This window comes from Leptonychotes weddellii, chromosome 3, assembly GCF_054177405.1.
Source record: "Leptonychotes weddellii isolate Sample4059 chromosome 3, ASM5417740v2, whole genome shotgun sequence".
NCBI classification, from domain to species: Eukaryota; Metazoa; Chordata; class Mammalia; order Carnivora; family Phocidae; genus Leptonychotes; species Leptonychotes weddellii.
In genome coordinates this window covers 29,354,229-29,381,064 of record NC_138371.1, presented here as the reverse complement: position 1 = coordinate 29,381,064, position 26,836 = coordinate 29,354,229, and the positions used below count along the sequence as shown (strand labels likewise).

Sequence of the window (26,836 nt, the reverse complement as noted above, 5' to 3'; positions counted from 1 at the left end):
ACTTTTATTTTATCCATGTAACAACGCTGTGAGGAGGGAAATTAGCATCAGCAAAACCGTTTTCGAAACTATAAATACTGGATCTAGGAAGAAAAAAGGCAAGGAAGCTGACAGAAGCAAAGAAATGACAGAAAAGGATGTCATTGAGGAAGCGAATCACAGAGAGGGCAAGCACAAAAAGCTGAGAGCCAGAGGACGGGGAATTGAGAGCAGGACGGGGAATTGAGAGCAGAACGGAGACTTAACCTGGCGGGGGGTCGGTGGGGAACTGCTTTAGCGGGCAAATAAGTGCAAAAAAGCCCGGGTGCAGGAGATTTGGGATTAGGAAACTTGAATTTACTTATCTGTACCGAAGAGAATGGATGAGGTCAAAGAAAAGAAAAATGGAAAGCAAGGAGGCACTTAAAGCTGCACGGAAGTTTTGTGGGCTCCTACTCTACAGTCCAATGACCATGGGGTTCGGCCTCAGGTTGAGAATAACGCGGAGGGGAGTCGCACAGGACTCAGGCGGGAAGACAGCAGAGCCCGGCAGCACGTTCACTCACACCAACAAAGGCCGCCGGGGACATTTCCCGAGCCACGCAACTTGCGGGGGCCGAAGGGTTAACGGCGCGCACGACTCCCGCGCGCTTCCCGGCCCCCACTCCCGCCGTCGCTAGGAAACGCCGAGAGTGGGGGAGGGGCGGGCGGCGCGGCCGAGGGTGGGAATCTTTTTCGGGCGTCCGGGGGCGGAGGGAGGGGAGCGCGCGTGCGCGCGCCCGGCCGTCCGTCGCCGCGGTGACCGTCCTCGGAGTCCGTCGGCTCGCGCCCCGCCCCCGTTCTGCTGCCCCCTCCCCTGTGGCGCTCGGGGGTGTTTCTCGCTCCTTCCGAGTTGCCGTTGCCGCCGCCGCCGCCGCCGCCGCCGCCGCCGCCGCCGCCGCCGCCGCCGCCGCCACCGCCACCGCCGCTACCGCTGCTCCTCTTCTCCTCTTCTCCTCTTCTCCCAGTCTTGGGTTTCCCAGGCGCTGCTGCCGCCGCTACCTCTGCGGTCTGTATGAGGAGGAGGAGGATGTGAAGATGGCGGAGCTGCAGATGCTGCTGGAGGAGGAAATCCCGGGGGGCCGCCGGGCCCTCTTCGACAGTTACACGAATCTGGAACGGGTGGCAGATTACTGCGAGAACAACTACATCCAGGTGCGAAGCATGTGCGGGCCTTGGCGCTTTGGGCCTCTGGCTGGTGGACCCCGCGTGGGGGATCCCCGGGCCGGGGGCCGCGCGCCTGGGGGCGTAGGGCGCGCGGGGCCGAGGCCGCGGCGGGGACCCAGCCCAGCTAAGCCCCCGAGGGCGAGGGGTTGGGGGAGTAGGGTGGGAGCTGGGGCTGGTGAATTGGTGAGAAACCTGCGGCTGGAGGACATTGTAGCTTTAAAGCATTTTGAAAAAGCCATGAATCAGTCCTCGGTGCGGTGTGTGTGTGTGTTGTGTCCCCGCCTTTTCGCTTCTCCCCCTCGGCCGCCCCCGCACTCGGTACCCGTCAGTGTTCGGGATGGCGGAGGAGGCGGAGAGTGGCTTTTTCTATTTGACAGAATCCTGCTCCCCCATATAGCAGGGGTGTGGGGGGATTGATGGATCACCCCCATCCCCCAAGCTCTGGAGGATTTTTAAGGGGCTATGTTGCTGCAAAGTAAAGTGCCTTAGTTTTATATTCATATAAATGCCTCAAGAGACTGGAAATTTTGCTTATTTTTTTTAGTTTCTAACCGGGGATACAGTAGAAGAGCAGTTGTCTCTTTTTGGAAGTTGTTGCCATTTTCCTCCCTGTGGAGAATGAGAAACTGCATGATAACGAGCACTCCCCCCCTCCCCGTTCCCGTTAGAATAGTTAATTTTCCTGTGGGAAAAAGAATTGTGAGTATTTTTCAGCAGGGATTAGGAAATGATCCTCATGGTTTAATTTTTCCCGAGATGGCTGGTTTGGCACGGAGACTCATAGTGGTAACGTTGTGTGTATGTATATGGAAGTGGGGTATATTGGGTGAGATGAGATCCAGCTGCGCCTGTATGAAGCAAAAGATTCTGTGGATTAAAAAAAAATCCTTCTTAAAAATTATTTGAAAGTATAGGTTAAAACACTGCAAATTCAGCATCTTTTGTTTTCTCTATGGCTTATTCTGAATCACAGGTTCTACCTCCATTTTTTTCCCTCCCCATTTAAATTCTCTTGGGATAAAGGTGGAAATGGAAGAAGTGTTAAATTGTTCTTTCACTATGGTCTTTTTCTTTTTCTTTTTCCTCCCTTACTCCCACTTCCATCTCTCCCGGCATCCTTAGTATCAGCTATGTTGGGAAGCGCTCTCCAGTCTTAGTATAAACTAAAAAAAAAAAAAAAAAGGTGTTAGAATTTATAGGCTCATGAATTTTGTAAGGATCGCATAGTTACTCAAGGATGTTATTGTGAGATTTTACTTGATTGGATATATAATGAACTCTCTATTATCTTGTAGGGACTATTTGTATTGGGGAAGGAACCAGACCTACTCCAAGGCTTTTCCCTCCAAAGAGGCAGTTGAAAGTATGGCTAATAGAAACAGAAAAAAATGTGTCTTGGGTCAAAGATTCATACAAAAAATACAGTGGTCCATATTTGGAGGGTGCTTTGCTAATACTGAGTGGGATAGGAAAGAGTCCAAAGTTTAGTTGCTCAATTTTCAACTGAATATTATTCAAAAGTCTTCTATAGCCTGGCACAGTGTAAAGGGTTGATGATACACACCTAATGTCTACAGAATTTTATAGTGTAGTTAATAGGAGAGGCTGATCTGTGAACAAATGAATAATGTAGTGTGTCAGTTTATACTCTGTAAGGGACTGAAGGTGGGAAGAAGGACTGGAGGAAGCTGTGCTATTCTCAGGGAATTCACAGTCTGTAGGAGAGGCAAATCTAAAGGACTGAGTGGTAATTCCATTGCCTCCTGCAACATATTATGGGATTATAAGTCAGAAGAGACATTGAGAGTGGAAAAGTGACTTGGTAGCAGTTATTACCAGGAGTAAAAAATGAGAAACAGATTTGTCTCTCTTTAGAAAATAATTTTTATTTTGATTTGAAGGTATAGTTTTTCTTAGATTACAATTGATACATAAAGGTAAAGTATATGTATTAATAAAGCTGAGAGGTTAAAGGGGTTAGGGATTGTCCTCTTTTTAAATATTTTATACATTCTAGTTGAGAGAAGAATATTACTGCCACCATTATCTGTTTGTTTTAGCAATAGGATTAAAAATTTAGTGTGGTGGCATTTAAAATTCTTAGTATAGATATTAAAAGAAATGGATTTAAAAATATTTTTTCAACTTAGCATCTAAAATAGATTTTATACTTTAGATTTTACCGCCTAGGTTATCATCTGTTTCATGATCCAGTGGGTATATCATTGGTGTTTTTCTCTTCCCAGATGACAGCTCTTTGCATGATTTGTTTGTAGTGAAGTTGATAAATAGAACATGCTGATTGTAGATTTCTGCTGACCCAGCTGTACATTTGACCCAACTGGCTCTCTTTGTGATCAGAGAACTGACCAGCAGTGGTTTTGATGCTGCCTCTTACCCTGCAAAGTTAATTGGTTGTCAGTTTAGCCTTGTTATAACATCATGCCCTAACCACTAGCTTAAGTTAACCAACCTAACATTCATTTTATTTTGTGGAAATGTAATTTTTGCCAGTAAAGGAGAAAAAGATAAATCTGTTGATTATATGTAACAAAGGGTAAGGTTCTTTGTTCAGTGTTCTTAAATAGCTGGTTTTAACCATAGGAGTATCCAAATAATTACGTTAAATAAGAATATTCTAAATGTGGATTATATTTAGTGTAGATATTGAGCAAAGGAAGGAAAAATGATTGTGCTGTCCTTCTGAAAACAACTGTACTGTGTTTAAATTGTTTCTAATAAAAACATCCTTCAGATACATTACTGGCATTAAGAGTGACTAGGTATTGGGGCGCCTGGGTGGCTCAGTTGTTAAGCGTCTGCCTTTGGCTCAGGTCATGATCCCAGGGCCCTGGGATTGAGCCCCGCATCGGGCTCCCTACTCTGCGGGAAGCCTGCTTCTCCCTCTTCCACTCCCCCAGCTTGTGTTCCCTCTCTTGCTATGTCTCTCTCTGTCAAATAAATAAATAAAATCTTAAAAAAAAAAAAAAAGAGTGACTAGGTATTGCCTGTGTTAACACACACACACACATACAAAATCTACAGGTACAGCAGTGTTGTAAGTAGTAGTTTTCCAGGTTACTAATGCAGCTAACGTTAAAAATTTAAAAATAATTTTTAGTAAAAATTTAGATGGTTTTCTTTTATTATTTCAACCTCTAGAAAGAGTGATAGTAAAAGTATTTTTTTTTCTAAAATGTGATGATAAAAAGTTACAACTAACATTTGCTGATATTTACCTGATTGATTTTATTTCTTCTCTGTAAAAAAGGCCTTAGTAATTGTTAAGGGTTTTTTAAGATACGTTAAGACCTGTGTTTCTTTTTTTCATTTATTAATATAAACATCGATACATTTATTAATATAAACATTGATACCTAATCTAAGAAGTATCCAGAAATTTTAAACAGTATTTTGATTGACTTGGAATCTACATTTTTACAAATAGGAGAATTTTATGATAATATGAGTTGCTTTAGTGTTTTGGTAGATGAAATAAATTTATCGTTATTACTTTCTAGAGTAAATCTGGAAAACTAACTTTTTAAAAAAAATATTTATTTATTAGAGAGCACAAGCAGGGGGAGTGGCAGGCAGAGGGAGAAGCAGGCTCCCCACTGAGCAAGGAGCCCAATGCGGGACTTGATCACAGGACCCTGGGATCATGACCTGAGCCAAAGGCAGATACTTAAACAACTGAGCCATCCAGGCATCCGAAAACTAACTTATACTTAGTTACATTTTTCCTTTTTTAAAAAGATTTATTTGAGGGGCGCCTGGGTGGCTCAGTTGTTTAAGCGACTGCCTTCGGCTCAGGTCATGATCCTGGAGTCCTGGGATCGAGTCCCACATCGGGCTCCCTGCTCAGCAGGGAGTCTGCTTCTCCCTCTCCTGCTCCCCCCTCTTGTGCTCTCTCTCTCTCTCTCAAAATAAGAATAAATAAAATCTTTAAAAAAAAAAAAGATTTATTTGAGAGAGAGAAAGACCAACACATGCGCCAACACATGAGTGGGAGGGGCAGAGGGAGAGGGAGACAAGCAGACTCCTCGCTGAGTGGAGAGCCCCACTTGGGGCTTGATCCTAAGATCCTGAGATCATGACCTGAGCTGCACATGAGAGTTGGACACTTGACTGAGCCACTTAGGCACCCCTGCCTTTTTTCCCTTTGTTAGATAAAATAGTTACTTTTTGTGAGTGATAATTCACATTAGATAAATAGTAAAATCGCATTGTCCATGGTTTGGAATAAGAGCAAAATCATCCAGTAACATGGATTTACTCAGAAGAACAGAAATTCAAAATGTTTCTTAAGGGGAGCCTGGCTGCCTCAGTCTGTAAAGCATGCAACTCTTGATCTTAAGGTCATGAGTTAAAGCCCCATGTTGGGCATAGAACTTACTTAAAAGATAATAAAATAAAAAATACTTTATAAAAATTTTTTCAAAAATACCTTAAATTTTATCTGAAATATATCTATATATTTTTGCTTTTGAATAATAGGAGAGATGTCATTAGTGGCTTCCCTTTTTTGTCTTTATCAACAAGGATACTCCCAGAATTCATTAAAAATTGCATGAAGGAGCTAATAAGAATCATGGAGCTAGGGCGCCTGGGTGGCTCAGTTGATTAAGCGACTGCCTTCAGCTCAGGTCATGATCCTGGAGTCCTGGGATCGAGCCCCGCATCGGGCTCCCTGCTCAGCAGGGAGTCTCCTTCTCCCTCTGACCCTCCCCCCTCTCATGCTCTCTCTCTCTCTCATTCTCTCTCAAATAAGTAAATAAAATCTTAAAAAAAAAAAAATCATGGCGCTAATAGAATCATGGAGCTAATAGAATCATGGCTTGTTACCAGATTCATAAAAAAAGTCATTACTAAAACAATGTAAAGGTTTAAAATTCTTATTTAATAAAAACTATTTGAATACATGGCAATAAGTACATTTGTATCAATAATTACTTTGAATGTAAATGGACTAAACCCCCCAGCCAAAAGACATACAGTGACTGAATGAATAAAAAAGCAAGACCCATCTATCTGCTGCCCACAAGAGACTCATTTCAGACTTAAAGACACATACAGATTGAAAGTAATGGAATGGAGAAACATTTATCAAGCAAATGGATGTCAAAAGAAAGCTAGAGTAGCAATACTTATTCAGACAAAATAGACTTTAAGATTTTTATTTACTTATTTTTGTGAGAGAGAGAGCATGAGCAGTGGGAAGGGCAGAGGGAGAAGCAGACTCCCTGCCGAGCAGGGAGCCCGATGCGGGACTCGATCCCGGGACTCCAGGATCATGACCTGAGCCGAAGGCAGTCGCTTAACCAACTGAGCCACCCAGGCGCCCACTATTATTATTTTTAAAAAGATTTTATTTTTAAGTAATCTCGCCACCCAATGTGGGGCTCTACTTAAAACCCGGAGATCAAGAGTCCCATTGAGCCAGTCAGGTGCCCCTAACAAGAAACTTTTAATGGTGTTGGTTTGACTTTGTTTTTTTTAATAGATGTCACAGAGTATACAGAAGGGGTTTATCTTTATGTGTTTGAGTTCTTTTGTTCTCACAAATAGAGAATCTTAAAGGCACCTAGTGTGAAGAAGGAGAAAGTTATTTGAGAGTAGATACTTGAAGACCAATATTTACATCCTTCTCTGTGACTTTGTCTTTTACCTCCACAGAGAGGAGCGAACACATAAGTGGATCAGACTGGGAGACTGAATTTCCCTAGATTGAGGTGACTTAATTCTTCAGGATTTGATTAAGGTTTATTCAGAGAAATTAGTCCTGACTTTCTAAGCAGATATTTGGTAATTGGATTTTTAGTAATAACCTAGTCATTATCAAGACCTTTGATAAAATTGCAAACACAGATTAAATTATATTCGAGACTCTTACTCATGGTTAAAAACCATGAATGGATGTTATATTTTGTCATACGCCTTTTTCCGTATCTATTAAGATGTTCATTTTACTTTTAGTCTGTTGATCAGGTGAATCGTTTGATTGCAAAGTATATTTAAAAAAAATACAGAAAGTTTGATCGGTGAAGTAATAGGCATTTTGAGTTGCAGAACATCTTTCTTTTCCAAGAAATGGATTTATATTAATGTCTAGAAATTTGGTACAATAAGCAAGCTTGGTTAAACAGGTGTACATTGTATATTGACTGCTATTTATGCACTCTGCTATATGTTGTATTTGTGTGTGCAAAAGAACTGTTTATAAAAGCTTACATTATTTAAAAACCTTTTTTCATATTGAGATCACTAAGATAGTTATGAAAAAACTGAGAATATGACAAAATAGTCATTTTGTAATTAAATACTGTCATGTGTTAAAGATAATTTTAATTTAATTTATTTATTTTAAGATATTATTTGATTATTTGACAGAGAGAAAGCACAAGCAGGGGGAGGGGCAGAAGGAGAGAGAGAAGCAGGCTCCCCGCTGAGCAGGGAGCCCCATGTGGGGCTTGATCCCAGGACTCTGGGATCATGACCCGAGCTGAAGGCAGATGCTTAACCAACTGAGCCACTCTGGCGCCCGATAATTTTAATTTTAGTGGCTGTGTGACTTGGAAGTTATTTAACCTGTCTCAGTTTTCTTATCTGTAAGATGGTACAGTTACAGAAGCTACATTATAGGATAGTTTTAAAGATTCAGTGAGTTCGTATAGCTAAAACTATATGTTTAATCAAAGCTAAGACTATCAATTTTTAAGATACACCATTATTTTATGTGCCACTAAATTAATGAACACTGCCTCTTAAACACTTAAAATACTGCCACTTACCTGACCCAATGCATTTCAATTTCAGTTATGTTAAAATAGGAAAAAATGTTCATGCAATCAATGAAATACGCTGTATGTTTGCTTTTACTTGTAATCATTATTAATGATATATATATACTTCTTAAGATTTTATTTATTTGAGAGAGAGGGAATGAGAGACAGAGAGTATGAGAGAGAGGAGGGTCAGAGGGAGAAGCAGACTCCCTGCTGAGCAGGGAGCCCGATGTGGGACTCGATCCCGGGACTCCAGGATCATAACCTGAGCCGGAGGCAGTCGCTTAACCAACTGAGCCACCCAGGCGCCCTCATTATTAATGATATTGAAGATTTAAATATTTTATTTTGTCATCTTTTTAACCTGCTCTTTTGTGGTATGTCTTTGGTCACTTTTTTAATTTCAAGGATTTTGATAGGATGAGATTTGATTGTGTTTGGGGTTCAAAGATGCTAGGTGGTGCTAGGATTTTTTGCATCCTAGTTTAACATGTCCTGTTTATTTTTATTTATTTTTAATTTTTAAAATTTTCAGTTTTTTTGCTGTTTTTAAAAAGTAATCTCTACATCCAGTGTGAGGCTCAAACGCATGCCCCCGAGATCAAGAGTTGCATGCTCCACTGACTGAGCCAGTATGGTCCCCCTCACATGTAGTTGTTTAACTACAACTGTATGATGGCAGTATTTTTCTAGTTAAAAAGAATTTCACAGCTTTTTACAACTAAATGTAGTCTGTAAAGTTGTAGTTCATATCATAGACCCACAAATAGTTGTATTTTAATTTTCTAGATATAGTGATATACTAAGTAGGGATGCCCTGGGTTCAAGGACTTTATCCCCAAATTGAATTGCTTTAGAGTGATATTTCTTAACTTTTCATAACTCAGGCCCTCTTTTGTAAATATACAAATTAACCTACCTTCTTCTTTTATATCCATTTTACGTTTATATACTGACTTAGGGCATAACCATTATAACTTGCAGCTTCTCCAGCATTTTGCCAAGATGGAGGGGTTTAGATGAATTAGGCCTTCTAGAAATTATATCAGGGTGACAGATTTGGCAAAGTTCAGAGGTTCAGAGAGGAGTCTTCAGACCCTATGTGACCAAATATTGTATTATCATTTAGTTGATGACTATTGTAACTCCTATTTTGAACTTACATGTATGAGGACATTTATTTAAAATGCTAAGACATTTAATTTGATACAATATCTTTTGAGTATACAACCTTATAATCCTATGGTATTACTTTCAAATTTTGAAGGAGATTTTGTTATAATACAGAAAATTTGATACTACCTATAGTTCTTAATTTCTAAATATTCAGACTTGTATTTATATTAATTTTCTGTTGTTACAACAAATTACCACAAATTCAGCAGTGTTTTTTTTTTAAAAGATTTTATTTATTTATTTGACAGAGAGAGACACAGCGAGAGAGGGAACACAAGCAGGGGGAGTGGGAGAGGGAGAAGCAGGCTTTCCGCTGAGCAGGGAGCCCGATGCGGGGCTCCATCCCAGGACCCTGGGATCATGACCTGAGCTGAAGGCAGACGCTTAATGACTGAGCCACCCAGGCGCCCCTCAGCAGTTTAAAACAACACAAATTTACCATTTTATAATTGTGGAGGTCAGAAGTCTGCAGTGGGCCACAGAATTGCGTTCTTTCTGGACGCTCTAGGGGAGAATCAGTTTCCTTGCCTTTTCCAGATTCTAAAGGCTGCCCACATTCCTTAGCTCATGACCCTCCTTCAAATTCCAAGCCAGAAGTGGCATCACTCCAACCTCAGCTTTTGTTTTCACATCTTTCTGTCTCTGCTTCCATCATCACCTCCCTTTTCTCTCCCCCTCCTTCTGTTGTCACATTGCTTCTCTGACTCTGATCCTCTGTCTTCCTTTTTAAAGATCCACCTTGGGCCCACTCTGATAATCTTTCCATCTCATGTTAAGGTAACATATTCACAGATTCCAGAGGATTAGGATGTGTTCATCTTGGGGCGGGGGGGGGGGGCACTATTCAGTCACAATATATGAACATAGCTTTTCCTTCCTTTATCAGTAAATGGCAACTCTAACCCCCTTGATACCTGAGCCCAAAACCTTGGTACTGTCCTTGACCCTTCTCTTTTGCATTGGATTAACAAATAACTCTATTTTCACATGTCTGGATCTGACTTATACCACCTCCCCTGCTACCAGCCTGATCCAAGCCACCATTATTCCTCAGTTAGATTATAGCAATAGCAGGAGTGATCTTTTAAAAATCTTAATCAGATCATGTTCTGTTCAAAACACTGAGAGACTTCCCTTCTCACTCAGTATAAGAACTAGAGTCCTTAACATTGCCTACAAGCCACGAATGATCTAGTTTTCTAGTATTGAATCCTCTCCTAATTTAATTCCTCTCCTCTCCTTTGCTAACTCTATTCCAGTCACTTTGGCCTCTTTTTTGAACATAACAGACATACTTCTGCCTCAAGACTTTTTTTTTTTTTTTTTAAGCGAGTGAGCACAATTGTGCACACTCAAATGGGAGGGGAGGGGAGGGGCAGTGGGAGTGGCAGGAGAGAGAATCCCAAGCAGGCTCCACGACCAGCACAGAGCCCTTTTCAGGGCTCGATCTTACGATCCTGAGATTGTGAACCAAGCCAAAATCAAGAGTTAGTTGGTTAACTGACTGAGCCACCCAGTCCCCCCGCCCCCCACTTTTTAAAAACAAGTTCTGACCACTTTTTTTTTTTTAAAGATTTTATTTATTTATTTGAGAGAGAGAATGAGATAGAGAGAGCATGAGAAGGGGGAGGGTCAGAGGGAGAAGCAGACTCCCCGCCGAGCAGGGAGCCCGATGCGGGACTCGATCCTGGGACTCCAGGATCATGACCTGAGCCGAAGGCAGTTGCTTAACCAACTGAGCCACCCAGGCGCCCTCTGACCACTTTTATTAAAGAAAAATTTTGCATGAATTACTTCCACTAGTCTGTTCTGGCATGCTTCTAATGATATGGGAATCACCTGGATCGATGATAGCCAGTATACATACTCTGTAGTATTTACCACATGCTGTGCCCAATTTAATATTATTGCCACTGTAGTGATGGACACCAGTTTTGGCCAACATGGTGTAGTGTTCTATTTCAGATTTCCTCAAGGCTGGGCAGTTGTTGGTGAGGATGACCAGTTTTACTTTGCCATGTCTGATCATTTTCAAAGTCTGCTTCTACCTCAACATGCGCTTTCCATTTTTCATAAGGAATTGGAGCCTAGAGTTGATCAATTCCAGTAACTTTTTCATTTTCTTTGTGGCCATCATCTTCCTCCCTTAGGTGCACGATGGCCCCAACCAAGAGCAGCTGCCAGAGTAGCCAGATATGGGAAAGGTGCCTCAAGATTTTTTTACTTTGCATTTACCATGCCCTCCACCAGGAGTATTCATTCCCCAGATAGTTGTATCACTGGATCTTTTACCTTTTTCATGCTTTTGACCAAATGTCAACTTCTATTTTTTTTAACTTAAAAAAAAACTTCTAAAAATTAATTTTTACTCCCAGTATAATTAACATACAGTGTTACATTAGTTTCAGATGTATAATACAGTGTTTCAACAATTCTATACATTACTCAGTGCTTATCACAGTAAGTGTATGCTTAATCCCCTTCATCTATTTCACCCACCTCCCTACCCACCTCCCCTCTGGTAACCATCATTTTGTTTTCTATATTTAAGAGTCTGTTTTTTTGTTTCTCCTTTTTTTTCTTTCTTCATTTGTTTTGTTTCTTAAATTCAGATTTAAGGAGTGAATTTCACATATGAATGAAATCATATGATGCTGTCTTTCTCTGACTTATTTCACTTAGTGTTATACCATTTAGCTCTATCCATGTTGCAAATAGCAGTATTTCATTCTTTTTTATGGCTGAGTAATATTCTGTTTTGTGTGTGTGTGTGTATACACAGATATATATATATACACACAAATTTGTATATATACACACAGATATATATACACACATATATAAAAATAGATACATATATTTATATATAAAATCATCTTTTTTTTGTGTGGGAGCTCCATTATGGGGCTAGAACTCATGACCATGAGATCGAGTCACATGCTCTACTGACTGAGCCAGCCAGGTGCTCCGTACCACATCTTCTTTATCCATTCATCTATCAATGGACATTTGTGTTGCTTCCATAATTTGGCATTGTAAATAATGCTGCAATAAATATAGGGGTGCATCTATCTTTCTGCATTAGTGTTTTCATATTCTTTGGGTAAATACCCAGTAGTGGAATTACTGGATCGTATGGTAATTATATTTTTAATTTTTTGAAGAATCTCCATACTGTTTTTCACAGTGGCTGGACCAGTTTACAGTCCTACGTACAGTGTACAAGGTTCCCTTTTCTCCAGATTCTTGCCAACACTTGTTTCTTGTGTTATTGATTTTAGCTGTTCTGACAGGTGTGAGGTGATATCTTGATGTGGTTTTGATTTGCATTTCCCTGATGATTAGTGATGTTGAGCATCTCTTCATGTGTCTGTTGGCCATCTGTGTGTTGTCTTTGGAGAAATGTCTGTTCACATCAACTGCCCATTTTTTATTTGTTTATTTTTTAAAGATTTTATTTATTTATTTGACAGAGAGAGACACAGTGAGAGAGGGAACACAAGCAGAAGGAGTGGGAGAGGGAGAAGCAGGCTTCCTGCGGAGCAGGGAGCCTGATGCGGGGCTTGATCCCAGGACCCTGGGATCATGACCTGAGCCAAAGGCAGCCGCTTAACGACTGAGCCACCCAGGCGCCCCTCAACTGCCCATTTTTTAATTGAATTATTTGGTTTTTATTTGTAGAAGTTCTTTATATATTTTAGATATTAACCCGTTATTGGGTATATCATTTGCAAATATCTTTTCCCATTCAGTAGGCTTTTAGTTTAGTTGATTGTTTCCTTTGCTGTGCAGAAGCTTTTTATTTTGATGTAGTCCCAATAGGGTTTTGTTTAGTTTTGTTTGTTTTGTTTTTATTTTTGCTTTTGTTTCCCTTGTCTTAGGAGACGTATCTAAAAAAATGTCGCTATGGCCGATGTCAGAAAAATTACTGCCTGTGCTATTTTCTAGGATTTTTATGGTTTCAGGTCCCACATTTAGGTCTTTAACACATTTTGAGTTTATTTTTGTGTATGGTGTAAGAAAGTGGTCCAGTTTCATTCTTCTGCATGTGGCTGTCTAGTTTCCCCAACACCATTTGTTGAAGAGAGTGTCTTTTTCCCATTGCATATTCTTGCCTCCTTTTTCAGATATTGACCATAGAATTGTGGGTTTATTTCTGGGTTTTCTGTTCTTTCTAAAAAATTTTTAAAGCTTTATTTATTTATTTTAGAGCAAGAGAGCTCACGTGCGGGAGGAAGTGGGGGGAGGGTGGGGGAGAGAGAGAATCTCAAGCAGATTCCCCGCTGAGGGTGGAGCCCGACCGTGGGGCTGCATCTCATGACCCTGAGATCATGACCTGAGCCAGAATCAAGAGTTGGAAGCCCAACTGACTGAGCCACCCAGGCATCCCTGGGTTTTCTGTTCTGTTGATTTGTGTGTCTATTTTTGTGCCAATACCGTACTGTTTTGATTACTACAGCTTTGTGGTATATCATGAAATCTGAGGTTGTGATACCTCCAGTTTTGTTTTTCTTTTTCAAGATTGCTTTGGCTATTTAGGATCTTTTGTGGTTCCATATAAAATTTAGGATTGTTTGCTCTAGTTCTGTGAAAAATGGTATTTTGATAGGTATTGCATTAAATCTGTAGATTGCTTTGGGTAGTATGGACATTTTAACAATATTTGTTCTCCCAATCCATGAGTGTGGAGTATCTTTCTATTCATTTGTGTCATCTTCAATTTCTTTCATCAGTGTTTTCAAGTACAGGTCTTTCACCTCCTTGGTTAAGTTTATTTGTAGGTATTTTATTATTTTTGGTGTAATTGTATATGGTATTCTTAATTTATCTTTCTGCTTCTTTATTGGTATATAGTTATGCAGCAGATTTCTGTATATTGATGTTGTATCATGCAACTTGACTGAATTCATTTATTCTATAGTTTTTTGGTGGAGTCTTTAGGGTTTTTTATATATAGTATCAGATGACATGATATAAATTGTGAAAGTCATCTGCAAACAGTGAAAGTTTTACTACTTCTTTACCAATTTGGATGCCTTTTATTTCTTTTTGTTGTCTGGTTGCTGAGGCTAAGACTTCCGGTACTACATTAAATAAAAGTGGTGAGAGTGGACATCCTTGTCTTGTTCCTGAAAAGCTGTCAGTGTTTCACAGTTGAGGATGATGTTAGCTGTGAGTTTTCATTTAAGGACTTTATTGTGTTGAGGTATATTCCTTCTAAACCTGCTTTGTTGAGGGTTTTTATCGTGATTGGATGTTGTACTTTGTCAACTGCTTTTTCTGTGTCTCTTGTGATAATCATATAGTTTTTATCCTTTCTCTTTTTAAGTGATGTATTTTTGTTGATTGATTTGCAAATATTGAACCACACTTGCATCCCAGGAATTAATCCCACTTGATTGTGGTGAATGATTTTTTAAATGGATTGTAGGATTTGGTTTGCTAATATTTTGTTGAGGAATTTTGCATCTGTGTTCATCAGAGATACTGGGTAATTCTCTTTTTTTGTGATGTCTTTATCTGGTTTTGGTATCAGGGTTATGCTGGCTTCATAGAATGAATTTGGAAGCTTTCATTGCTTTTCTGTTTGTTTTTTTTGGACTCGTTTGAGAAGAGTAAGTATTAAGTCTTCTTTTTTTTTTTTTTTTAAAGATTTTATTTATTTATTTGAGAGAGAATGAGAGAGAGCAAGCACATGAGAGAGGGGAGGGTCAGAGGGAGAAGCAGACTCCCCGCCGAGCAGGGAGCCTGATGTGGGACTCGATCCAGGGACTCCAGGATCATGACCTGAGCCGAAGGCAGTTGCTTAACCAACTGAGCCACCCAGGCGCCCCAAGTCGTCTTTAATTAAAAAAATTTTTTTAAGTAGGCAACATGCCCCAAGTAGGGCTCAAACTCAAAACCCCAAGATCAAGAATTGCATGCTCCACTGACTGAGCCAGCCAGGTGTCCTGGTATTAATTCTTCTTTAGATGTTTGGTGGAATTCATCTGTGGAACCATCTGGTCCAAATGTCACCTTCCTTGATGACCCTTCCTGGTCTATATAGAGTTATAACATACTTTGTTTACTCTCCTTTTTGCTTGTACTTTTTTTTCCCATGCTGTATTTTTCTTTGTATTACTTACCATTTAACATACAATGTTAAGCTATTTGTTTAATTTGCCTCTGTCTCCCCTGGCTGGTGAGCTCCATGAGGGCAGGGGGTCTCCTACACCCCCGCCCCCCGCCAGCCCCCTACCCACCTGAGAGAGGAAGGGGGTGGACGGGGAGAGGGAGAGAGAGAATCTTAAGCAGGCTCCACCCCAGTGCAGAGCTTGATGCAGGTCTCGTGAGATCATGACCTGAGCTGAAATCAAGAGTCGGATGCTTAACTGACTGAACCACCCAGGCGCCCCAAAGGGAGTCTTTTTTATTGTCAATATCTGGAACAGTGCCTGGGACAAAATAGGCATTCAATAAATATTTGCTAAAAGAATAAATTAGGTTTTTTTTCTTGTAAGCAGTAGAAAATACCCAAATGAGTGTAGTGAAATAAATTAGTTTTCCAGAATGGAAGAGCTTGTATTTGTATGTACAGGTAAATGAAGTTGGTGAATACTTTTCATTTGCCTAGGATATTTAATATAGATGTGACCAACAGAATTGTAAGTGGTATTTCACATGTGGCTAGTACTTTGGAGTTAATTCTGCAGTTGATTTGCTTTCACTTAGTGCATGGCTTATTCTGTAGTGGATACTCATTAAATGTCTTAGTGGATCTCTCACTTTTTGGGTAGTGAGCAAGGGAGATATTCCTATTTTTATTTATTTATTTATTAATTAAAAAGATTTATTTATCTTAGAATGAATGGGAGGGTCGGGGTGGGGTGAGAAACCCAAGTAGACTCTACGCTGAGTATGGAGCCCAACGCAGGGCTTGATCCCACGACACTGAGATCATGACTTGAGCCAAAACCAAGAGTTGGATGCTCAACTGACTGTGCCATCCAGGTGCCCCGAGATATTCCTATTTTAAAAAATCAGTTAAGTAAACTCAAGCTTAGCTGTGACCCTGTTAAACTAAAATTCTGTGAAGATAGAAATTTTGTTCATTTTTTTTTTGTCTGTGTCCCTTGTGGTTTGTTGAGTAAAATGATTGAAATTATGACTCATACAATTTAAAATTTTTACATGTGTATATGTTTTTCTTCTTCATTCAAGAAATACTTATGAGTATCTGTTCATGCTGGGAAATCATTGATAACTCATGGAGCTAACGGTCTAATTCTGTGACCATTTTGATTGCTATGAAGAGCCTCTGTTCAGTAAATTCTGAATTGGCGGGGTTTGGACTAAATATAAATAACATGACACTGCTTTTCTTTTGTTGTTCTTGCTGTTATTTGGCTTTATCTATTTATCTATTGAACACTTTGAATAGAGGCAAGGAGATGCATTGTTAGGAACTTCCAGAACCTACAAAACAATATTGAATAGGGGAAGCAACAAGGGATGCCTGTGTTTTTCAATATATAGTACTACAAGTCTTCTGTCGGGAGATCACGTTTGAATAACAGTCCCTTCTCTTCTCCCTTAAACCCTTTTATTGTAGAAGAGCAGACCAGGTTCAGAAAAAGGACTTGAATAACTTAGCTTAATATATAGTACTGTTTTGAGAGAAGAAGAAATTAAAATTTATTGACGTTAAATTCATATTTTTTCTGGGTTTTTATCAGCACATTTGCTTATAATGTAATATGTATAATCATGAATTTTATTCATGTGCAAATAACAAAACCTCCATATAACATAAATTTAATGTCAGCAGTTTAGTCGGTGGTGTAGATGTGTTATATACATGTAATGACAGGGCATTGTATTTCAATTTTTTCTTCTTTTGAAGTGAATAAAGACTGGATCACTTGTATTATTAACATGACTTTTTAAAAAAGATTAAAGTCCGGTTAATTCAGATCGGTTTAATATTATTTGATGTTATACATAAACTCTTTTGACACAAGATGTGTAAATTAGACCGGATCATTTTGGCTGCTACTTTAATCCTACCTCTGTCTTTCCAAACGTAACAGTTCTCATCAGTTTGTTAAAAACCCTATTTAATTGATGTTTTGGGTTTTATTTTAAACAACATTGACATAACATAGAACTCACCATTTTAACTATTTTAAAGTGTAAAGTTCAGTGGTTTTTAATGTATTTATAGAGTTGTGCAACCATTACCAAATTTAATTTCAGAACATTTTCATTATCCCAGAGAGAACTTGTACCCATTAAATAGTCACTGCATGTCCCTGCACTCCTTGGCAACTGCAGATCTACTTTCTGTCTCTATTGATTTGCCTATTCTGGACATTTCATAGAAATAGAAACATAATATGTGGCCTTTTCTGTGTGACTTATTTCACTTTAGCATAATAATATTTTCTGCACTCCTCCGTGTTGTAACATGTTTCAGTACAGGCATGCCCCAGAGATATTGGGAGTTTGGTTTCAGAGCACTGCAATAAAGCAAATACTGCAATAAACAAATGAAATGAATATTTTGGTTTTCCAGTACATGTGAAAGTTATTTTTACACTACAGTGTAGTCTATTAAGTGTATAGTAGGATTATGTCTAAAAAAAACATTGTACATTTTGTTAAAAAATACTTTGTTGCTGGAGTGCCTGCCTGGCTCAGTTGGTAGAGCATGTGACTCTTGATCTTGGGGTTGTGAGTTTGGGTCCCACGTTGGGCTTAGACATCACTTTATTTTATTTTATTTTATTTTTTTTAAAGATTTTTATTTTTTGACAGGGAGACAGCGAGAGAGGGAACACAAACAAGGGGGAGTGGGAGAGGGAGAAGCAGGCTTCCCACTGAGCAGGGACCCCGATGCGGGGCTCGATCCCAGGACCCTGGGATCATGACCTGAGCCGAAGGCAGACGCTTAACGACTGAGCCACCCAGGCGCCCTTAGAGATCAGTTTAAAAACATACTTTATTGCTGGGACGTCTGGGTGGCTCAGTTGGTTTTAAGTGTCTTCCTTCAGCTCAGGTCATGATCCTAGAGTCCTGGAATTGAGTCCCGCGTCAGGCTCCTTGCTCAGCAGGGAGCCTACTTCTCCCTCTGCCTGCAGCTCCCCCTGCTTGTGCTCTCCTTGTCTCTGGCTCTCTCTCTGATGAATAAATAAAATCTTAAAAAAAAGATACTTCATTGCCAAAAAATGCTAACCATCATCTGAGTTTTCAGGGAGTCATAATCATTGGTCACAGATTACCATAACAAATATAGTAATGAAAAAGTGTGAAATTGTGAAAATTACCAAAATGGAGAGAGAGACATGAAGTGAACAGATGCTGTTGGAAAAATGGCACCTGTAGACTTGTTTGAAGCAAGGTTGCTACAAAATGTTAGTTTGTAAAAAACACAGCATCTGGGAAGCACAGTAGAATGAGGCATGCCTACCCTTCATTCCTACTATTTCATTATATGGATATACCACATTTTGTTTATCCATTCATCAGTTGTTATTTGGGTTGTTTCCACCTTTTGGTTATTATGAATAATGTTGCTATGAACATTTGTGTGTAAGCTTTTGTCTAAACATTATATTTTAAATCCTCTTGGGTGTACATAGGAGTGGAATTCCTGGGTCGTACGGTTGCACTATTTACATTTCTAGCAGTAGTGTATGAGAGTTCCAGTTTCTGTACATCTTTGACAATATTTGTTATTTGCTGCTTAAGGTTGTAGCCATTGTAGTTGGTGTGAAGTGGTATGCCATTGTGGTTTTGATTTATATTTCCCTAATCACTGATAATATTGAGCATCTTTCCATGTGCTTATTGACCATTCTTGGGAGAAATGTCTATTCAAGTTCTTTTATTTTTTCTTTGTTCACTTTTTAATTGTGTTGTTTACCTTTTTGTTGAGTTGTGAGAGTTCTTTATATATTTTGGATAGCATATCCTTATTAGATATACGATTTGCAAATATTTGTTTCTAGTTTGTCAGTTGTCATTGCACTTTCTTGATCATGTCCTTTGGAAGCCTGTCCTTTGATGCACAGAAGTTTTTAGTTTTTGTGAAGTCCAAGTTATTTTGTTTCTTGGGCTTTTGGTGCCATATTTAAGAAACATTGCTTAAACCAGGGACATGAAAATTTATACCTATGTTTGCTTTTAAGAGTTCTATAGTTTTAGCTACAAAGAATATGTGGCTTATTGTATCTAACTTCTTTCACTTAGCATAGTAAACTAGGAGTTTATCCATGTTGTGTAGCATATATCAGTACTTTATTTTATGGTTGAGTAATATTCCATTGTATATAATATTCTAGTGTGTTTTATTTAGGTCTTTGATCCATTTTGAGTTAATTTTTGTATATTTTGTGTAAGGTAAGAATCCAGATTGACTGAGCCAGCCAGGAGCTCCATTTAGCATCTTTTCATGTTTTGGCCATCTGCATGTCTTCTTTGGAGAAATGTCTATTCATGTTCTCTGCCCATTTTTAAATTGGATTATTTGGTTTTTGGGTGTTGAATTGTCACATTTTGAGTTCTTGATACAGTTTGTGTGTTCTCTCTTTTTTTCCTGATTAGTTCTGGCTAAAAGTTTGTCGTTTGTATTGATCTCAGAGAACTAACTTTTGATATCAGTGGTTTTCTTTAGTGACTTTCTGTTTCTTTTTATTGACTGTGCTCTCATATTTCCTTCCCTCTGCTTTTCTTTGGTTGGGGGTTAATTTATACTGCATTTTCTTCTTTCTTAAAGTATAAACTGATGTCATTGGTTTTCTTCCTTTCTAATATAGACATTTAGGGCTATACATTTTCCTCTTAAGTACTGCTTTAGTGGCATCCCACAAATCTTAAATTCCCCCCCCCCAGACATTTCCCCCAACACTCTCATTTCTCTTTTAATGGCTTTTGTTGAGCAATGAGTTATTTGGAAGTGTTATTTAATTTCCAAAGATTTGGGAATTTTCCATGGATCTTTCTGATAATGATTTTTTTTTTTAAGATTATTTATTTGGCCACCTGGGTGGCTCAGTTGGTTAAGTGACTGCCTTCGGCCCAAGTCATGATCCTGGAGTCCCAGGATCAAGTCCCACACCTGGATCCCTTCTCAGCAGGGAGTCTGCTTCTCTCTCTGACCCTTGCCCCTCTCATGTTCTCTCTCTCTCTCTCTCATTTTCTCTCTCAAGTAAAGAGAGAAAGCACAAGTGGGGAGGAGAGGGAGAAGCAGGCTTCCCGCTGAGCAGGGTCCTGCTGGAACCCAATGTGGGGCTCTATCCCAGGACCTTAAGATCATGACCTGAACCAAAGGCAGACACTTAACCGACTGAGCCACCCAGGCGCCCCTCTGCTGATGATTTCTAATATAATTCTTCTATGGTCAAACACTTTGACTTGAATTCTCTTGAATTGTTTTGAGACTTTTTACTGGCCTATAATAGGGTTTAATTTGGTTAATGTTTTGTGTGCATTTGAAAAAAAATGTGCATTCTGCTCTTGGAGTGTTCTCTAAATGTTAATTAGGTCAAAGTGGTTAATGGTTAATGGTGGTGTTCAGTCTATTATGTTTACTTTCTGTGTATTCTGTCAATTTGAGAGAGAGTTATTGTGATCTTTGACTGTACCTGTGGATTTGTCAATTGCAAGTCTATCAAGTTTTGCTTCATGTATTTTGAAACTGTTATTATGTATATAAATGTTTACATTTGTTTTCCCTTTATGAATTAGCATTTTTATCAGAAAACTTTAAAAAATCTATGGTCATTTTTTTTTCCTCTGCAATCTACTTTGTACTTTTGTAGCTACTTCCATCTTCTTTTGGGTAGTATTGTATAGTATCTTTTCTCATTCTTTTGTTTCTATGTTATCTGTGTCTTTAAAGTGTATTTCTTAAGATTTTATTTGAGAGAGAGAGTGTGTGTGCACTAGCAAGAGAGAGTGAGCATGAGCCAGGGGGAGTGGCACAGGGAGAGGGAGAAGACTCCCCACTGAGCAGGGAGCCTGACATGGGGCTCTATTCCAGGACCCTGAGCTCATGACCCGAGCCGAAGGCAGATGCTTAATCGACTGAGCCACCCGGGAGCCCCTAGAGTGTATTTTTTTTTTAAAGGAGCATATAGTTGGGTTGTGCTGTTGTATTTACTCTAACAATCTCTTTTAGTTGGCATGTTTAGATTATTTACTTTTTGTGTGACTAGAGATATGTTTAGGTTCAATTATATCACCTGTTTATTTTGTCTCATCCACCCTTTTTATACCTTCGTTTGGTTAGAGTAATTCTCGTAATTCTAGTGTATCTCCTTTGTTGGCTTATTAGATGTAACTCTTTGTTTTCCAATTCTTTTTTTTTTTTTTAAAGATTTTATTTATTTATTTGACAGAGAAAGACACAGCAAGAGAGGGAACACAAACGGGGAGTGGGAGAGGGAGAAGCAGACTCCCTGCCAAGCAGGGAGCCCGATGCGGGACTCGATCCCGGGACTCCAGGACCATGACCTGAGCCGAAGGCAGTCGCTTAACCAACTGAGCCACCCAGGCGCCCTGTTTTCCAATTCTAATGGTTATTTTAGGACTTATAGTACTTACCTCAATTTCTCTTCAGGTGTTGTTATAGCACTTTTTGCATTGCTTGAGAATCTTACAGTATTATACTGCTGTTTCTCCTTCCCATCTTTTATACTGTTGTCATCATACATTTTATGTTCACATTTGTTATAAACCTTGTAATATATTTTTCTTAATTTTTGTTTAAATAGTTATCTTTAAAAAAATTTAACTTTAAAAAAATCATATATTTACCAATGTAATTACAATTTCCACTTGTCATTCTTTTGTGTAGATCCATGTTTTTAACTGGTGTTATTTTCCCTCTCTGCCTGTCCTATACGACTTCCTTTAACAATTCAGTGCAAGTCTGTTGGTGATTATTGTTATTATTATTTTTGTATGTTTGAAAACATCTTTCCTTTGTCTTTATTTTTGAAAGGTGATTTTGTTGGGTATAGGATTCTGTGTGGACAGTATTTTATTTTTTAATTTTTTAATTTTTAAAAAAATTTTATTATGTCATGTTAGTCACCATACAATACATCATTGGTTGTGGACAGTATTTTAAAGATTTTATTTATTTTAGAAAGAGGGTGCATGAGTGGGGGAGGGGCAGAGAGAAAGGGAGGGAGTGAGAGGGAGAGAATCTGAAGCAGATTCTGTGCTGAGCGTGGAGCCTGATTCGAGGCTTGATCCCATGATCCTGAGATCACAACCCGAGCCGGAACCAAGAGTTGGACCCTTAACCGACTGAGCTATGTGGTCAGTATTGTAAAGATGGTGCCCCACTGTTCTCTGGTTTACATTGTTTGAAATGAAAAATTTGCCTTCGTAGTTTGTTCATTTTTAGGGTTATGTCTGATTTTCCCTTGCTGCTTGGAAGATTTGCTCTCTATCACTTTTTTAGCAATTTGATTTTGATATGCCTTCATGTAGTTTTCTTTCTGCTTCTTGTACTCAAGACTCATTGCACTTCTTTGATCTGTGAGTGTAGACCTTCCATCAGATTTTGAAAATTTCCATGCATTTATTCTGTCACATATTTTTTTTTCTGTTTACTCCCTTTTCTGGGAACTTCAGTAACATATATTATGCTATTTGAGGTTGTTCCACAGCTCACTGATTCTCTTTTCATTAAGTTTTTTTTTTTTCTTCATGCTTTTCTTTTTCATTTTGGAGAAATTCTCTTATGTCTTCAAGTTCATTAATCTTTTTTTGTTTGTAATGTTTTCTGTCATTTTTGGATGTATTCTTTATCTCAGACATTATAGTTTTCATTTCTGGGAGTTCAGTTTGGTTCATTTTATATTGGTCAGGTCTTTGCTTAACTTTTTAAATGCATAGAATATGGCTATAGTGATTATTTTAATGTCTTTGTTGCTAATTTTAACATTTGTGTCCATTTTAGATTGGCTTCAATTGATTTTTCTCCTCATTATCAATATATTTTCCTCCTTTTTTACGTTTGGTAACCTTTGATTATCACTCGTGATTATTAATTTACTGGGTGCTTGATCTTTGTTTATCTTCCTATAAATGTTCTTAAACTTTATTCTTGAATGCAGTTAAGTTACTTGGAAACTATTTTATCTTTTTGTGCCTTTCATGATTTGTTTGGTGTAAATAGTGGGTTTTTTAGTCTGGGCTAATTATTCCCCACTACTCAGAAGGCAAGACCCTCTGTGTAGTGTAACCAGTGAGTTGGGAGCTTTTCCATTTTGGCTGGTAGGACAATTCACTATTCCATGACTTGTAGGAGGACCAGGCACTCTTCCTTATAATCCTCTTGACTGATTCTCTCTGCACCCTTGGGTAGTTTTCTCCTATACATGCACTGGTCAGTATTCTGCTGAATACTAAAAGGAGACCCTCTGCACATCTCTGGATTTCTCTGTGCAACACTGTGTTTCTTTTGACTTATGAACTGTATTTGCCTTGGTCTTCCCAGCTTCTTGTCTCTGTCTACTGAACTCCCAAGTTCTGCCAGCTCTACCAATAATATCTATTTTAGCAAAATTCTTTTCTTCTTCCAATCCAGGATCCAGTTTGGGATTTCTTATTGAACTTATTTGTCACGTCATTTTAATTTTTAGAACAATTCCTTAGCTTTTCTATATTTTCACTGCATGGACATTTTCTAAAGGTATATGCCAGTGTTTTGTTTTGCTTTTTTTTTTCCCTTTTGATTGTCCCTTAATTTGAGTTTTTCTGATTGTTTCCCTATGATAACATTTAGTTTATGCATCTTTTTATATTAGGCAATAAATAGTGATAATAGGTTCTCAGCACAGTGTTTATATTAAGAGTGTGTACCATTATTGGGATGTTAAATTTGACTACTTTCAGCTATATTTGTCATATTTCTGTTATGTAAAGATACTTTTTTCCTTTTTTAAATGATTTTCTCACATTGCTTTTCATATCCATATATGATTTTTGCCTGAAACATTGAAACAGTTATTGCTTTGGTAGTTGTAAAATGATGATTTTTATAACTGTCATTTCTTTATGTACTCATTTGCTATTTGATTGGGGAATTGAGAGGGGACTTGCATTCTGTTCGAGCTGTGATTTGTGCTGGCCAGAATAGTGTGGAAACACTAAGTTTTTCTGTGGCAGTGTTGCATTGTCCAGTTACTAGCTTCATAAGTATTGAGTGCTAAGATGTAGTACATATATTTTTTGGAAGATGCACATTTACTAAGTGATGGGTTGTAGATCCAACAGTAATTATGTGCCGATATCCTGATTATAGCATAATAAGATGGTGTGTTTCTCAGATTAAGAGTTCCAGTGGTTGCTTTCTGTTTATTCTCACATCTCTGATTATGTTAGATATATCTGTTCTGGGTGGGGCAATTCTGTGATTTTTGTTATGGCCATGGTATCTGGAGGTGCATCCTAGAACTTATTCCTCTGGTGTTTCCTATTATTTGGGAAACAGTGCCTTGTACAAATTTCTCAAAGTGAATGTGGCACTGTTCCCCTTCCCCCCAGCTTTATTGAGATATAATTGACACGTAACATTCTGTAAGTTTAAGGTATACACTTGATGATTTGATACATGTATGTGTTATGAAATGATTACCACAACAGGGTCACACCTCTATCATATACCTACTTGTTTTTTTGGGGACAGCAGTGAGCACATTTAAGATTTACTCTTTTAGCAACTTTCAAGCATATAATATGGTATTTTAACTGTAGTCACCATGGTGTACATTAGATTCCCAGAACTTAATTCATTTTAGACCTAAAAGTTTGCACCATTTGATATCTTCCCATTTCCTCCCTCCCCCCCTTCAGCTTTTGGCAGCTACATTCTATTCTCTGTTTTTACAAGTTTGACTTTTTTAGATGAGTGAGATCATACAGTATTTATCTCTCTCTGTCTAACTTATTTCACTAAGTATAATGCCCTCCATGTCTACCCATGTTGTTGCAAATGACGGGAATTCCTTCTTTCTCAAGGCCAAATAGTATTCCTGTGTGTGTGTGTGTGTGTGTATGTGACATTTTCTTTATTCATCTGTAGATTAACACTTAGATTTTTCCTTATCTTGGCTTTTGTGAATAATGTTTCAGTAAACATGTGAGTGCAGATGCCTCTTTGAGATAGTGATTTCATTTTCTTTGGTTATATACACAGAAGTGGGAATGATAGATCATTCGGTATTTCTATTTTTAACTTTTTGAGGAAACTCCATCCTCATTTTCCATAGTGGATGTACTGATTTACATTCCCAGCAACAGTGTACAAGGGTTCTCCACATCTTTGCCAACACTTGTTATGTTTTTTCTTTTTGATAGTAGCCATTCTAGCAGGTGTGAGGTGATAGGTCATTGTGATTTTGATTTGCATTTTGCTGATGATTAGTGGTGTGTTGAACACCTTTTCTTGTACTCTTTGGCCATTTGTGTATCTTCAGAAAAATATATATTTAATTTCTCTGCACATTTTTTGTCCAGTTGTATGTGTTTTTGCTCTTGATTTGTATGACTTCCTTATATACTTTGAATATTAACCCCTTATTGGATATATGATTTGCAGATATTTTCTCTCATTCTGTCAGTTGCCTTTTCATTTTGTTGATGGTTTCTTTTGCTGTCTGTAGAAGTTTTTATTTTGATGTAGTCACACTTGTTCCTTTTTACTTTTCTTGCTTGTGCTTTTAGTGTCACATCCAAAAAAAAGTTCTGAAGATCCACATCAAGGAGCTTTTTCCCTGTGTTTTCTTCTAGGAGTTTTATGGTTTTAGGTCTTATATTTAAGTCTTTAATCCATGTTGAGTTAATTTTTGTGAGTGGTGTAAGATGGGGTCCAATTTCATTTTTCAATATATGATTATCCAGTTTTCCCAGCACTATTTAATGAAGAGATTACCCTTTACCCATTGAGTACTCTTGGCTTATTTGGCAAAATATTGGTTGATTGTAGATGTGAAGGTTTATTTCTGGCTCTTGATTCTGTTCCATTGGTGTGTCTATTTTTAGATCAGTATCATAATGTTTTGATTACTATAGCTTTGTAATATAGTTTAAAGTCAGAAAGTGTGATGCTTGGGTTCTTCTTTCTTAGGTTTGCTTTGATTATTTGGGGTCTTTCATGATTTCACATGAATTTTAGGATTGCTTTTTCTATTTCTGTGAAAAATGTGGCACTATTTCTTACAGCTGAATCTGAGTGAAACACCCCCTGCTCCCGAAGACCTTGCATAATGCTCACTATTTAATTGAACTGTCATTGTGCTTTTTATTTCCCTTGCCAACATTGTGATACTTGGTAGATTAGTATTAAGACATTTGTCAGCAGTCTTTGGGTGTGGAGAGAAACTGTGATGTATTTGTTTGTTCTGTGCTACTGCTTATTATTTTTGTTAGTGAGGTATAACTAGCATATTCGGGTGTATAACATAATGGCTTGATATTTGTATATATTGGAAAACTATTACCACAGTAAGTGTAGTTAACATTCATCACCATACATAAAGAATTTTTTTTTCTTTTGATGAGAAGTTTTAAGATCTATCTTAGCAACTTTCAAGTGTATAATACAGTATTATTAACTATGGTTACCATGGTGTACATTCCGTTCTTACGAGTTATTTATGTGCTACTGATTATTGGATCTCTAATAT

General features: G+C 38.4%; 1 protein-coding gene and 1 pseudogene across 40 annotated transcripts in view; one reads left to right on the top strand and one right to left on the bottom strand.

Annotated features, from left to right (window-relative positions):
- The first annotated feature begins 756 nt into the window (after nucleotides 1-756).
- ABI2 (abl interactor 2) overlaps nucleotides 757-26,836 on the top strand; it is a 164,631-nt gene continuing 138,551 nt past the window's right edge. For 11 of the 40 annotated variants that reach the window (XM_081813855.1, XM_081813871.1, XM_081813854.1 and 8 more), the window contains exon 1: nucleotides 764-1,173. In XM_081813855.1, coding sequence (XP_081669981.1) covers nucleotides 1,057-1,173 — 117 coding nt within the window. In that variant the 5' untranslated portion in view covers nucleotides 764-1,056. Of the gene's footprint in view, nucleotides 1,174-26,836 lie in introns of all 40 variants that reach the window. The other 29 variants (XM_081813861.1, XM_081813833.1, XM_081813845.1 and 26 more) reach the window with 9 other exon arrangements.
- On the bottom strand, nucleotides 10,715-13,012 carry LOC145720486 (large ribosomal subunit protein eL30 pseudogene; annotated as a pseudogene).